A 16,454-nucleotide genomic window follows, 5' to 3' on the forward strand; every position below is an offset into this window, starting at 1 on the left:
TTCTCAGCAACTTTCCTGTATACAGTGGTTCACCTTTAAATTAACTTTTATTATTATGTAGAGGGTGATATTTTGTGACAATTTGCAATTGGTTTTAATTTTTCATTATTTGTGGTTTTCGAGTTTTTTCACTTTCTAGTCTGCAGCCTTCTGGTTTGGATTTTCAGCAGTCTGGTTAACAACCAGACTGCTGAAAATCCAAACCAGAAGGCTGGATTCAAATCAGGGCATGGTTGCTAGGATAATTTGGACCCTAACAGGGTCCAAATTATCCTAGCAACCATGCCCTGATTTGAATTATACACTGGAATATGATTAGGAAATGGACCAAATAAAAAAATTAGTGATACAAAGTAGAAATAACAATAAATGTATAGCATTACAGAGCATTTGTTTTTGGATGGGATCAGTGACCCCCATCTGAAAGCTAGAAAAACTATGGTAAAGAAAAAATGAAGACCAATTGAAACGTTGCTTAGAATTAAAGTAAACTAGGAATGGACCGAATACAGGATTCGGTTCGGGATTCGGCCTTTTTCAGCAGGATTTGGATTCGGCCGAATCCTTCTGCCAGGCCGAACCGAATCCAAATCCTAATTTGCAAAATAGTGGATTCAGTGCATCCCAAAAGTGAACCACCCTTTTAAAGTTAAAACTCCTTACTACTTGAAGCAATGGTGGTTCTGACTTGTGATACAATGTAGCAGAATTCAGCAGTGCATGCATCTTGACAGGTATGGGAAATAACTTGCGTCTGCTACATTGTTTCAACAGTCAGAAGTACTAGGGCAGTGTCCTGGGCAGGGAATGGAGTGATACATTGTCATGAAGCTGCCTGATATCCTCTACCTGTACTAGGGATTCTCTTATGAATTTATGAAGCCTCTCCAAGAACCCCCCAAAAAGAATGGCTACATAAGAAGCACTTTCACTAGGGGGTAATCTCCCAGATAGTGAGGGTTGGGAGAGATGCCCCGCCCCCTTGGGTGCCCCAGCAGCAGGAGCACGTGTCCCTTACCTTAGGAAGCAGCTTCTTTTTTTCCTCCTTCGTTTCGCCCTCATGTTGGTGCTCGGCAGACATGTGCGTGGGGTCCTCTTCACAGCAGATAAAGCTCACGGTGCATCCCATGCAGACAGCTGCCAGTGGCACCCTCCACAGCAGCAGGTGGGCTCCCGGGCACGGCTTTACCTGTGCCTATTGCAGACACAGCAGAGGAGCGAGGTGTGGTGCAGTGAATAGCAGCAAGGGCTCACATGCCAGGCTCACGATACCCCCATGCCTCCTGACTGTGCCCCCGATTGGCTGTCAGCGTCCCGTGTACTCGGTATAAGACAGGGAGAGAGAAGGAGGGGGACTTATTGTGGGACTTGCTTGTTTTTCTCTTCCCTCCGCTCCTCCTCCCTCCTCCCACCCTTCAGGAAGTCACAGGGGCTCGAAGATGTTCAAAAAACCTGGCACTACAACTCACACACTTCTTCCCCTACCTGGGCTCTGCCTTGGGGACTCCTCTCCCCCACCCACCCTGATCCCAAATCACATCTTGTGCTTCAGGTGCAACAAGGGCCCGCCCACCTGTTGGAGCACTGCGACACTACCCTGCTGCTCCCTCCGCGACTCCTTTTTAAAGTGCGTCGCAGGCATTGCGCTCCTCTGCGCCATCCGCGGAATGAATTTGCATATTCATAGTGAGCGCGGAAAGCCTCCGCTCTGGTTTAATAGTTAAAGAGATTTCTGCTGCTTAAATACTTACCTCGCAACCAAAGGAACAACCCTCACTTTATCTATAAATACTCACAAGGCAGTGCCCACAGTGGGGATGATTTTCCTTTTCTAATGACTTTGTACTTCAGAACCTCCTCCTTGGTGCTCCTATTGCTTTAGGAAAAGTAGCGTGTTGTAATCCTGAAGAACCTTTTCAGCCAGGCCTGGACTGGGGGTGAAAATAAGCCCTGGCATTACTGTACCCAGAGGCCCAAACAGACCCCCACCAACCCACTAAATAGTGAATTTCCCAGTTATTGTATATTGAGTGTAAATAATGCCGAATCAGTGTCAGACTGGGACACCTGGGGCCCACCCAAAAAAAACATATACCAGGGGCCCACTCTCAGTACTATCATTCTTCTTATCCTCTCTCAATGTCTATTCTCCTAGTCTCTTTTCTTGACATACTATAATCTGTTATTCCATCTATTTAGCCTCTTTGTTCTCATAGTAATAGGGAATGGCCATGAAATAGGCCAATTGTTTAGCAGCATGAGGACAAATTTAGCAATAAATTACACCACAAACCTATTTATAATTGGACAATGATATTGTTGTCTAAAGGTGGCCATAGACGCACAGATAATATTTTACTTAACAAAGTTTCCTACAATATTCGGTGCGTGTATGGTGGGAGACAAGCCGACCGATATCAGCAGAAGACTTGGATATTGATCAGTTGCTCGATTGAGTCGGCTGAAAAAATTTGATCGGGCTCCTTTGAAGGCACCAGAGCATCAGCTATTGTTAGTCCGACATTGTGCTGAATTTGTAGAAAACGAAAATCTTTCAGTAATCGGGGGATGAAATTTACCCTCAAATCTTTCCCAAGTCATTTTACCAGTAGGGTGATGTAGATCTTTAATATATTTTATATTTGGTGCAAATTTCACCATTTGAAGAGATTCTAATCCTGGTGGAAATTCTGGATTGCCCCACAATGGGGTGGCTGGTTTATGAGGGGTTATCAATTTAGCAGAATATTTAATAGAGTCCCAAATAGATAGCATATGCTTGAAAAAATTCTGAAATCACTTTTGAACGAAGTTCCACTTTGATCCAAGGGAAATACATTTGGGCGATTGGGGCTAATTGCCACTAAATAGTGAATTTCAATGACATCTTACAGCAGCCTCTCTGGCGTTAGCCAGAAGCCACAGATCTGTGGGTTCTGGCAAATGCCAGAGGGGCTGCTATAAGGTGCCATAGAAAGTCAGTATTTAGTGGGCTGGTGGGGGCTGTTTGGGCTTCTATGTGGGCTGATTGGGCCTCTGTGTACCTTAAATGCCAGGGCCTATTTTAATTCTCAGTCCAGACCTGGCATGAGTCTATAAATTTAGGCGCCGGAAGCCAGCAGTGCTAGGCAGTGTCGGACTGGCCCGGCGGGATACCGGGAAAAAACCCGGTGGGCCCCGACCCCTAATGGGCCCCCGCCGGGCCAGTCCCCCGTCCCGATCGTCCTTAAAAGAAAAAAAGTTTTTTTTACGTGCCGCGCAGCGCCATTTGCGCATGCGCGCGGCACCTTTTACTGAGGAACGGCGCCTACACGCAGGCGCGCCGAGCAGCGCCTTCGTGCAATCGTGCTCGGCGCGTCATAGTAGGGAGGCAGGGGGGGTCGGAGGGGCCCTGGACATTAGTCCCGGTGGGCCCCGGGCCCCCCAGTCCGACCCTGGTGCTAGGTCGCAGGTGGGGAGAGCAGGAGAAGAGCTCAACCCCGATTTTGTACAGGAGCCACACACCCCTGCCTTAGACAGAACACTATGAGGTTATAGCTTATTGTATCTCCACAATATTTCTTCTATGTATATTTGTATTTATAGATATAAATGGGAGCTGCCATACTGTTCACATTACACAGTTCACACAAGAACATAGCTTATTGTACTCACAGAGCTAAAGAGAAAACATTGTATGACATTCATGGAATCATCATTCATTCATTATTCATTGTCTGCTTTGCTAAAGCTAACAAAGGGATTTACCATGAATGTGAATTTGCATTTCATTTCCCCAACTCCCAAGTGCAAGACAAGCAGGGAGTTTGGGTGATGGAAGAACTGGGTGGGGGGCAAAAGACAAGCAATGTCTCAGACATCAGTGTGTTCTCAAGTGTTCCCTGTCATTGCTATGCTCTGTAGAAGGTGGGGGAGCTGGTCTCTTTGTTGTCACCTTATTTATAAAAAGCTTTTGCATTGTCCCTTCCACGCCTTTCTTGCTCTCTCTTTTCCCAGGAGCCTTTGATGTGTCTTCGCATTCTTCTTCTTGTCATTTCAGGCCAAAGTCAATGGAAGAGCCGAGTGAAAAGAAAAGATATACAAAGTCTCCCTGGATTAATGACAGAAACACTGCCAATATCCTGGCAAATGCGACATTTCTGAGGGTCCTACCAATTTACTCTATGTTGTACATGATATATAATACTAGAATGGAGCTCTGTTACTAATGGCTTACACAGCTACTAATGTTATACTGACATTTAAACTTGTTTTATTCTGATATTTGTGATGAGCTGAATATCTTCTGAGTGACTTCTAATATCCTTGTAGTTTACAGTAGGGGGTACATAATCCCATATAATACATGAGTGATACTCTAAGATCCTGGTATAACTCAGCCTGCAGCCTTGTGCCTTTATATGGTCACAGAACCCCTCAGTGGCTTCTAATATACTTATAATTTACAGTAGGGGGTACATTATCCGTTAAAATACATGAGTGATCCTGGTATAACACAGCCTGCAGCTTTGTGCCTTTATGTGGTCACAGAACTCACTTCTAATATCCTTATAATTTACAATAGGAGGTACATTATCCATTACAATACATACGTGAAACAAAACTATGTATTTAGTATTTTCAAGCACTTGTTTGAATTTTAGATTTGGCATGCACAATTTTATTTGGCAGAATGGATATAGTTCCCCTTTGCCTGTAATATTACGACAGAAGACCAGGAGCAGTTTCTGGTTGTGATTGAAGGTACATAGGAAAAGTTTGGCTTTTGTGCCTTTTGCTATAATACAACCTCTCACTCAAATCTCTTAATATTAAGAAATTTGGAGTTTAGCAAGCACCAAGCAGGCAGATGATTTGTGGCCAATCACACACAGATATCCCATGCAGCGTGTCTCTGAGTCGTGCCAAAACCACAAGTGGTATTACAGTGCTGAGCATAAAACCACAATGATTGTTTATAGATACAGGACTTGTCATACAGCTGTCTATCACCCATAAGACCTAGCAGGGCTGCCTGCCCAAACGTGGAAAGGGCCACAACTTGTGTGGTCTCAGTTAGTGTGCAAGCAATGTGCATCTTATAAGAATTTACACATCAGGACAGGATGAACATAAGTCACAATATTCATCCTTTAGAGGTGTCTCTGTTGAAAATGAATGATTTAAATGATTACGGGATATAAATAGCTTTTGGAACAAAACCAAGAAAAGTCATTGTTTCACCTTACTGAAGGACTGATCTACTAGCAAAGGTGTTATATGCTTATACACACAGCAACCAATCAGATCTTTGCTTTCTGTTTCTTGCTGTAGACTGATTCAAATTTGCTGATTTGTTGCAAAAAAACAGACCTAAAATATCATCACTAAGGTATGAATTGGGATAATTGCATTTGTTGGCCAAATGCCACTTGGCATGAATCATTTCATCTTCTATATTCCACGGATATCAATGGATACAATCTGCTTGAAGACTCTGTCATTTACCTACACAGTGATGAGAGAGGGTTGGTTATGGGTGTTATTTGGAGCCTTGTTGCAGTAATGCCATTTTTTGAAGGATTATATAGTTTTTCTCTGCAAGCTCCACCTAGTGGCGTAATACAGAATACATAAATATATAATAAAATACACTATATGACCAAAAGTATCCAGACACAAGGATTCCATGTCCTCATGTGGAACACTCACTGCTGTGTCCAAAACTGTCTGAAAGCAAAGTCAGCACAAGAACTCTCCATGGGGAGCAAGAGTTTTTTTTTGGGAGGGGGGACCAGAGGCAGACAAACCTAAGCAAACCTAACCAAATGCAAGGCCAATCATTGGCTAGAGTGGGATGAAGGGCACCACCATTGAACTCTGAAGCAGCGGGAATTTTGTCCTTTGAGGTCATAAATGGAATTTCCCAATCAGGCAGTGTGAAGTAAAAGTTTGGGTTTGACAGATGCCAGGAGAACACTACCTGCCTGAATGCCGAATGCTGACAATAAAGTTTGGTGGAGGAGGAATAATGGGCTGGAACTGTTTTCATGATTTTGTCCCCTGATTCCAGTGAAACCTTAAGACTACAGCATACAATTATATTCTTGACAATTCTGTGCTTCCTACTTTATGGCAACAGGCTGAAGAACCCGACTGGCCTGCACAGAGCATGGACCTCAACAAAACTAAACCTCAACTGTGAGCCAGGCCTGATCTCTAACATCAGTACCCAACCTCACTAATGTTTTTTTGTGGCTGAATGGAAGCAACTCCCAGCAACAATGTTCCAACATCTAGTGGGAACCTTATTTATATAAACCCCATTAGTTTGGGAAAGAGAAGTTGGATAGGTGGGGCCATATGGTGTAATTATATTTGGGTTAAAATATATTGATAAAAGAATCTCAAATTCTCAATCAATGGTCATTATCTCTGTATTATTCCTCAGGGAGCAGAGACACATCCAATGGGAACAGCTCCCCAGTGTAGAATTAATTGCCACATACACTCTTAGCCAAATGGTTTATTCTGTCCCAGAATCTGGGACAGAACATGCTTTTAAAAAGCTTTTCTAAATATAAATATATAAAAATATATATATTTGTTCTTACTGAAAATCTGGGACTAGGATCACAGGCCTCGGATAAGTGAGGATACAGCCGTTGCTACTAGAAGGATCACTATTGGCACAGGTGATAAATTGGCCCAGGCCAATAAATGTGTTATTATCAGTACTCCTGCAGTCCAGTTAGTAGAGGGACCCATCAACAGGTCAATCCTTGGCCAGTTATTTCCAAGCAGTTAGTTTGCTCCAATACATGGACCAAAAAAGATGCTGACTCAGATTTAAAGGGCACTTATTATTGGGCTGTTTATGGCCAGCTTAATGAGGGTAGGGATAGAGGAAATATGTAAACAGTCAGATCAAAGCAAAGTTTAACTGTTTCCAGTGAGAATATTAAAATTATAAGTGTTAGAACAACTTGTAGCATGATAACCATAAGAACTGGAACCTTGACCCAGGGGCCAGTGCAAAGCAGTGGAGACAAAAAGATAAAGGCATTATTGATTGTGATAGAGCGACTTTGTTCCAGTGGGAGTGCATAATGGTTGAGCACGGGGGGGGGGGGGGTGAGTTGGCTGCCTGGAAGTTTATTTTTTGTTTGCATGAAACCTATTTTCAGGTAGGCGGAATACTATGCCAACCAGAGCTGATTTAAAAATCTGGCACTCACAGGCCATCTGGATCTCATCTCTGTCTACTTGATAAAATGGGGTTGAGAAGAAACCGCAGAGCCATCCCTTGGGAATTAAAGGGAGGGGAGGGGCAGGTGAGCGTCAGAATAATTCTGGTGGAGGAAAACCCCTAAAAGCAAAGCTGAAGAATGGATGTGAGAAGGGAGTGTGGGAGCCCAGTACCATTTTTCTGAGCTTATAAAAACTCCATTTACATTCCTTACAGATGTGCCACATTGGGACCGTGGCCAAAATTGTATCAGTCGGTGATAAAAACGCAGCACTACTAATGGCTTAGAGATCCCATGGAGTTCAGCATAGAGTAGCAGTCTCACATACATAAAAAACCAAAACCTGAAGAGGTGCAACCTAGCTCCTATCTTGTGTTGGCAATGAGGCATCCACGTAGGACATGGGTATCATCATGGCTTATAGAAATTATATATGCAAAGGAAATATAGCATAGAAATATCCTACAACATTTAATAGCCACAATACTCCAGATATTCCTGCTGAATTGTATTTAGTACGGGGGAATACCTATGCTGCTATAGTTTTATAGTATCCCTCTGTACAGGCTATGAGCAAATGTCGGGGGCTGTTCCTGACGAATTGTGTTTAGTACAGTGGAATACCTATGCTTGCTGCTATAGTTTTTAGTATCTCTCTGTACAGGCTATGAGCAAACTTCAGAGGAGGTTCCTGCTGAATTGTGTTTAGTAAAGGGAAATACCTAAGCTGCCATAGTTTTATGGTGTCTCTCATATATGGTATTTCTGTATAGTCTATGTACAAAATTAGGTGTTGTTCATGCATAAGTGTGCTTAGCTTGTGACAAATCCTATGCTGTAATAACCTGAAATATCAGTGGTACCTGCTGATTGACAGCAAATAACTCCTATAAAAGGAATTTTTCTGGCCACCCACCAGGGGGATGAGGTTAAGGAATGACTGAACTCCCATCAGTAATCTTTTATGACTATTAACAAAGATACTGGCTATACAATATACAGCTCTACAGTCTGTTTTTGTTCTTTCTTGTGGGCTGAACCCTGCCTACCATTCAGGGATGAGACTAGTTGCTACTTAGCATGCCCACCAAGATGACAACATTTGTCAGTATTTATCTAGAAGTATTTTAAGGCAAACAACATGGCAACTCCCACTCTTATACTCTCTTCTCTTCTTCCCATTCAGTATTAACCCAGAGGTTCCAGCTGTGGATAACCGCACCCGTTGCACTGGAGGGATTAGAATGAGGTGCTTTCTGTGGGTTTGGTATGTGCTCACTCCTTTCATCTCTCCAGCAAACAAGGGCCCAAAATTCTTTCTCTAATTCCAGTGTCTTATTTCCCTCCATCTCCAGAGGAGTCCAAGCAATGCCCTGGGAACCGACAGTGAAACATGAGCCAAAAAAGTGTCTTCTGAGCAGGTAGAACGTTGAGAGACACACGGGCAACCGTGCCAAGTCCCACCCTGGGAAGCCTAGACAGGTATGCAAGGGCGGCATCAGATTAAGGATGCCCCACATACCCATGCTAAGCGTCCAGGTAATGGAGGGGGGAGAGCCAACACGTTGAATAGTCAGACATGGTCATTTGCCTGGGAAGCATTGTAGGGTGAGGGCAGTCTGGGGTGCCAGGGGAAAGTCTGGGTTTGTTTTTGTAACTTTCCAAATGAATTAAAGGAAAACTAAATGTACCGCTTTTATAGTAAAGTAAATCTTTATAAAACACTCTGCCAACAAACAGTAAAAGGCAAACAAGACACCCAGCAGGCAAGTGGCCAGTCAGACTGCTCCCTAAATTAATTCCTACTGATTCTACATACTCTTCATTGCTAGAAAGGCAATAAATTGGTCACCCCCCCCCCCATTAATCTCCATTAGGAGTTGACTGCCCTTATGCTGGCCATAAACACAAAGATAAAGTCGTACGAATCTTCGTATCGTACAATTTTCGGACCGTGTGTGGATAGTCCAGACATTTTTTATCGGTTGTTTAGTCGATCGGACAGGTTAGAAGATTTCTGTTGGTTAATGATATATCTGCATGTATTGCCTGAGTACATGGGTGACTGTCATTACTATTGTCGGACATAACTTTTGTACGATTGCGGTCTGTAAAGTAATAGCCAGAACATTGTCTGATTTGTTCTTTTTACTACTTTATTTAATCGAAATGGTTTGTGGTAGGTTGGGAGATTGCAACGCACAATCATTAGTCGGACATAAGAGTAAATCTGCGCATCCATGGTCAGCTTTACACTAAATACACCCTTTCTATGCTGGTGATGAAATCTCCCTTCCAGAGATGGCAACCCAGATTTGAAGATCTTGCCACCACCTGCCCCTCTCTAGCCACACCTCTGTTCTGCCAAGTCTGCATCTCTGTATCACCTAGGCCCCCAATTCAATATCCTCTGGTACTCTAGCAGGCTAGTCCAACCCTGTTTTTTTTAAAAGATAAGACACTAATTCAACCCTCCCCACAAAAGAATATAAAAAGAAGACCAACTGCAATAGCTATATATATATAGCTAAACGTGTAAGGCTTTATTTTTGGACATAAAGGTTTTCTACTTGCTTTTACTCGCCTGGTGGAATAATGCCTTTATTTTGAGTGCCTGCTCTATATTATTCCCTGGTTTGATCCCCTTGCTGAAGACTCAGGGCGGTGCACCTGGGCCTCTTCCTTTATGTGGTGAGTTATTACCTTTTTAGGGCCCTTATTAATCTATCCTTACTAAATAGTTACATTATATCTAACTCATGCCAATGGGCACTTCTGGATCATGTCATTAATATGGAAACTGCAAAGAATGGGGGTTTCAAGAGCCACAGTGACCTGCTCGTCAGATCTAATCACCTAAGAACCAAGACTATGGTTACTCACATGTGAATATTTATTACCTGGATGAACCCCCCCCATAGCTTTACATTTGGTGTAAATCCTTTGTAGGGAGGGTAGATGATTTAGAGCAGGGATGTAATGCAACAATCCTGGGGCCATAAGAAAAGTATATTTGTTGACTCCCACAGGGAGACTGCATGGGTGGGGGTGCAGGTGTTGGAAATGGAGGAATCACTAAACTTTTTCAGGCCCACACTCCCCCCTTACATCCCGCAGTCCCTGGATCTGCTCCCTTTATAGTTACACTGCTGATTTATTCCCTCAGTTTATTTATCTCTTACTTTCTTAAGTCCCCTAGTGAGTCAATGCACACGTTTGTGCGATTAGTCAGTGCATTCCTCCAGTGAAATCAGAGGCTTTGACACTTCCAAGGGCAGCAGTGCATGGGGAGCAGTTGCTCTTGGCACGTTTCACACTCGCATTATTCGTGTGTAAATGTTTGCATACCTTTATGGAACATTAGAGCTGTGACACTCGCGGGCTGATTTATGACAGTGTGTGAGATGTTTAACACCAGAAGAGGGATAAAGATTGGTGTAAAAGAAATAAATTATAAAGCTCTGTTGCTGTAAGCCTTTAGTTGTTGATGGATGCTGGGAGATGTAGTTTAACAATAACCCCTAATAGATTGCAAGACTTTGGCAAGGACCTGCTCCTTCTCTTTCAGTTATTAAAGGGATACTGTCATGGGAAAAAATATTTTTTTTCAAAATGAATCAGTTAATAGTGCTGCTCCAGCAGAATTCTGCACTGAAATCCATTTCTCAAAAGAGCAAACAGATTTTTTTTATATTCAATTTTGAAATCTGACATGGGGCTAGACATATTGTCAGTTTCCCAGGTGACCCAAGTCATGTGACTTGTGCTGATAAACTTCAATCACTCTTTACTGCTGTACTGCAAGTTGGAGTGATATCACCCCCCTCCCAGCAGCCAAACAAAAGACTAATGGGAAGGTAACCAGATAGCAGCTCCCTAACACAAGATAACAGCTGCCTGGTAGATCTAAAAACAACACTCAATGGTAAAAACCCATGTCCCACTGAGACACATTCAGTTACATTGAGAAGGAAAAACAGCAGCCTGCCAGAAAGCATTTCTCTCCTAAAGTGCAGGCACAAGTCACATGACTGGGGCAGCTGGGAAATTATATATTTGTATATCAATATAAACCCAATAAATGACAGCAGGTGTGAAAAGGCACTCAAAAATATTGCCCTGTTATTTTTCATTTGCAGAGAGGCGATTTACTGGGATCCCCAATATTAGAGGGGGCCAACAAATTTGTATTGTGTAACAATTTTTTAGATGTCATATATATCCAGCCTGCAGCTTCGTTGTGCCATAGTGCTTCATTCCTGAACTTGGCTGCCTTGTACTTTTTTTCAAGTTAATTTCCTCTGAATTTCATTAAGAAGAACAATAAGGTTTCTTACATATAATGAGACTGGCAGTGTCTGCAATCATAAATACCTGGGGGCAACATGTGAACCCCTCAATGGGACAGTTTGGGTTTTTTAATTAGAGAGCTGCAGGGGTGAAATGTACTTTCTAGAACTTTGACTGCACATACTCTCAGATGGAGGACAGGGATGTGACTTTGGACAGGGACTCAAGGGAAAATTGTCAGGTATGCATGGAAATCCTTGATCCTTTAGATTACTTCAATTTCCAGCATCACCTAAGACTGGAGGATCAAAGATTGGGCATCTGTAGTTTTCTAACATACAATCTTTTCTTGCAATTGAAGTGATCCAGCAACAAGAAATGTAAGGCATTACTGTCCCCTGCTGGTCCTTGTGATTCAACATACTGCACTGGGGACTAGCAATGAGAATCCCCACCAAAAATAACCTGCCCTATAAAGAACTAATGTTCAAGAAATAATTAGAGTAAAAATGCTACATATTATCTTTTGACCTCTTTCAACTAACAATACACTGTATAGTTACAGTATAAAATGCCAGAGGCGTACTTTCAACGTGCTGCTCTGCCTAACAAAACATATTCAGGGGTACCTAGCATGCACTTGCAGGCCCACAATACTGGTTGTAGCAGGTATAGTAAGTAGAGATGGTGCCTATATAGTAGCAGTGAGTATAATAGCCTCTGGGAAGGGACTGTGGGATAGAAGGTATAGTAGGGAGAGATGCTGCCTATAGTAGCAGTGGGATAATAGTCTCTGGGAAGGGACTGTGGGATAGAAGGTATAGTAGGGAGAGATGGTGCCTATAGTAGCAGTGGGATAATAGTCTCTGGGAAGGGACTGTGGCTGTGGGATAGCAGGTATAGTAGGGAGAGATGGTGTCTGTAGTAGCAGTGGGATAATAGTCTCTGGGAAGGGACTGTGACTGTGGGATAGCAGGTATAGTAGGGAGAGATGGTGCCTATAGTAGCAGTGGGATAATAGACTCTGGGAAGGGACTGTGGCTGTGGGATAGCAGGTATAGTAGGGAGAGATGGTGTCTGTAGTAGCAGTGGGATAATAGTCTCTGTGAAGGGACTGTGACTGTGGGATAGCAGGTATAGTAGGGAGAGATGGTGCCTATAGTAGCAGTGGGATAATAGTCTCTGGGAAGGGACTGTGGCTGTGGGATAGCAGGTATAGTAGGGAGAGATGGTGTCTGTAGTAGCAGTGGGATAATAGTCTCTGGGAAGGGACTGTGACTGTGGGATAGCAGGTATAGTAGGGAGAGATGGTGCCTATAGTAGCAGTGGGATAATAGTCTCTGGGAAGGGACTGTGGCTGTGGGGTAGCAGGTATAGTAGGGAGAGATGGTGTCTGTAGTAGCAGTGGGATAATAGTCTCTGGGAAGGGACTGTGACTGTGGGATAGCAGGTATAGTAGGGAGAGATGGTTCCTATAGTAGAAGTGGGATAATAGTCTCTGGGAAAGGACTGGGGCTGTGGGATAGCAGGTATAGCAGGGAGAGATGGTGCCTATAGTAGCAGTGGGATAATAGTCTCTGGGAAGGGACTGGGGCTGTTGGATTGCGATGTACAGTCCTTTCACAGATATCATTTTAATATTCAGCTTAGAGTGGAGAGAGGCAAAACAGAGGAGGAAATATTTTAAAAATTGAAACACAGTCCCCAACTGCCTCAGGCAGGGCTGGAACTAGGGGTAGGCAGAAGAGGCAAGTACCTCACATGCAGCTTACCCCTAGTCCAGCAAGTATTACTTCACTGAAAAGTGGGTGCGCTCCGCCGCTCTCTAAAGTCAAATTGCTTTGCGCACGACCGCACTCGGCTGCGCTCGTCCGTCCTCGGTCCCTCCGCGTACTTGGTTGCACACTGCTGCGGAGGGTGCCGAAGTGGCTGGTCGGGGCACTGGTCTCAGGCGTATGCTTAAGGATTAATCTAAGGTTACGTGACGTCTGCCTTTAAAAATGTTGCATAACACTCAGAAAAATCACACCTTATACTCTATTGTGAGTGAAAGGACGTAACCTTTCTAATGCCTACAACCAGGATCCATTCATAACACCTCTCAGTTAGAGGCCTGTTGACTGCAGGGCCCTGTTCCCATATAACCATTCATTCCCTTACAGATTTGATTGCACTCCATTTACTTCTAGACAACAATGGGGGTTTCTTTTTCAGAGAGAAGTTATTTCTCCTCCTGTGTATTAGCTGTACATATTTGTGTGTCTGGTTTTCATTCCACAGGTGGTAAATGCTTTCCCTGCAACACAGAGAAGCTTTTTGGGATAATGATTCAAAAAGCCAACAGAGGCTGCCTTAGTGCCTTTCTGTCTGCTCTTCCCCAGGGTCTCTTTGCTATGGAATCTGCATGTGTTTAACAAATAACACTTACTTACACATACTTTATACAGAATGACTTTAGGGAGAAGAAAATAGTGTCAGCTGCCCATAGCCCCAGACACGTTGGCTCAAGATGGAGACAGTAGGACAAGACACAGATGGTAGGACAAGATGGAGAAAGTATGGCAAGATGGAGACAGTGGTTCAAGATGGAGACAGTAGTGCAAGATGGAGACAGTAGGACAAGATGGAGACAGTAGGGCAAGATGGAGACAGTAGAAAAAGATGAAGAGAGTAGCAGAAGACGGAGACAGAAGGTCAAGATGAAGACATTAGACCAATATTGAGACAGTGGGGCAATATGAATACAGTGGAAAACGATAAAGACATTAGCAGAATATGGAGACAGTAGGTCAAGATGAAGACAATAGAGCGGGATAGAGACTGTAGGGTAAGATGGAGACAGGGCAAGATGGAGACAGTGGAAAAAGATGAAGACAGTAACAGAAGCTGGAGACAGTGATCAAAATATATCAAAGCTATAGGATGTGTTGCAGGGAAAGGTGGATATTAGGGCAAGATGGAGGGAGTAAGGCAAGATGATGGCAGTAGGACAAGATGGAGACCACAGGCTAAGATATTAACATTTCATATCAGTGTTGACTGACCTGTAGCCCTATAGACTGCAACTCCCAGCACCCACCAACAGTCAAAGGAGGCCAGAAAAGTCTTTAGCTTATGCAGCATTATAACCCAGTAAACTGCAAACAGGCAACAGGAGATTGTATTATGAGTACATTTCAACATCATGCACTATTAAGAAACAGTTGGAAAAAGGTTGTTTTTTTCCTATGTAATCTACCATTAATGTAAAACGTGTATATACATGTCTCCACCCACAATTTTTTCACTGAAGACTCCAATTCCCATAATTCTTTGCATCTGCCAGACCTGTAAAGAAGACTTATAACAGAGATGCAAGGCAAGGCATTGTGGGACATAGAGTCTTGACTGGAGGACTGTAGATTCCTGATTCCTGATACGTTGGTTTTTTACCCTGAAAAAGGGATTGCAAGGGGCAGACACAATCTGTTTTAAGAGCAACTTCATATACCAAATTGTGGGTAAAGACCAATTGCTAATTATATGTCCATTTGGCTTTCCAATCAATGGCATCCACAGCTATGAATGTGCATTAACCCCTATAGTACCTAGGTGATACATGTATAATATACATGTGTAATTTGCCCTTTGAACTTTTTTTAACCTCATGTGTTACTAGGGCTCAGCACCCTTCTATGCCCTACTACCAGCAGGATGAATGGCAAATGTTATGGATCTCGGTGTGCAGGAGGAAAAATCACTAAAAATGTTCCAGTGGGTCTTTAAACATGAACTTCCCTGCAGAAGTGCAGAAGAAAGAGTTAATATTTGAATTGTTTGTTAAAGGGATGCAGTGAGATGAAGTCAATCATTTCCCAACACATATTGCAAGATGCATCCTTTATTCTTTGCAACTATGATTTCAGATACCTTATAATTTTACAAGAAGTGTGTGCCAGTATGTGTCAATCTGGGTGTATATGTTATTGTTATCACAGCTGATTCCTAAGTCTGTTATTCAGACTCTGTTCAACTGCTTTAAAGTGTTAAACACACATTCAGTTCAATAGGGTATTAGTGTTAGTTGCAGTCAACAGTCATCTGTATCTAAAATTCCCATTGCAAATTAAATGTGTGGAATAAACTCATCATTACTCCTTGAGGATAAATCGACAATAAATCACCCCCTCTCTTTAAATTCAGATATATAATGTGTTATTAAAATTTAGCAATCATCCAAAATGACCAGCAAGTGGTGCTGTTGTTTTAAATTCATTATACTAGCAGTGTAAATACTGCTGCTATCTTGACAACTCGAAATTATATAAAATTTCCACTTTAGCACCTCTAGTTCTTCAAACAAAATGGCATCCTACGCTTTATTATCAATGCAATATTGATTTTTTTTCAAACTGTTTACTGGAAAGTTACTTAGAATAACATGCACTGGAGATCCCCTTTAAGTGTTCCCTTTAAGTGCAATACAAATAAGGCTGCGCCCACGCCATTCATTACTTTACATTCATTTTCTCAGCTCTTTTTTTTTAGCAGATCAAGAAAATCCCCTTTTATTCAGCAACAGCAGTTTTTTACAGGAAATATAAAGGAAGTACTGTACATGCTGCAATGAAGGAAGAACATTGTAACAGGAAGTAGGAACATGAACCTCATTTCTACTGAGGTTTCTTCATACAAGCAACAAGTCTTGGCATTAATATATTTTTAGTAAAACACAATTAATTTATTGTAGCTGATTTACCCATTTGCAGAAGGAAATAGATGGGGAAGGAGAGAGACTGAGGGGAGGTACAAAGATTGAGGTGGGAGGGGGAAGTGGAAGGAGTGGAGGGAAAGTGTACTGGATTGGAGAGCAGGGGACGAGTGGATCAAAGCTAAAGTCGTAATGGAGGTTTTGGATAGGGCTGAGATGAGGCAGATTGGGTGTTGAAGGGCCAG

The 16,454-nt window shown here is 42.7% G+C and overlaps 1 protein-coding gene across 1 annotated transcript in view; it reads right to left on the minus strand.

Annotated features, from left to right (window-relative positions):
- tns1.L (tensin 1 L homeolog) overlaps positions 1 to 1,424 on the minus strand; it is a 207,882-nt gene extending 206,458 nt beyond the window's left edge. The window contains exon 1 of the mRNA XM_041577148.1: positions 1,019 to 1,424. Within this exon, the coding sequence (XP_041433082.1) occupies positions 1,019 to 1,129 (111 nt within the window). The 5' untranslated portion in view covers positions 1,130 to 1,424. The remainder of the gene's footprint in view (positions 1 to 1,018) is intronic.
- Between the last annotated feature and the right edge of the window lie 15,030 nt (positions 1,425 to 16,454).

This window comes from Xenopus laevis, chromosome 9_10L (assembly GCF_017654675.1).
Source record: "Xenopus laevis strain J_2021 chromosome 9_10L, Xenopus_laevis_v10.1, whole genome shotgun sequence".
NCBI lineage: Eukaryota > Metazoa > Chordata > Amphibia > Anura > Pipidae > Xenopus > Xenopus laevis.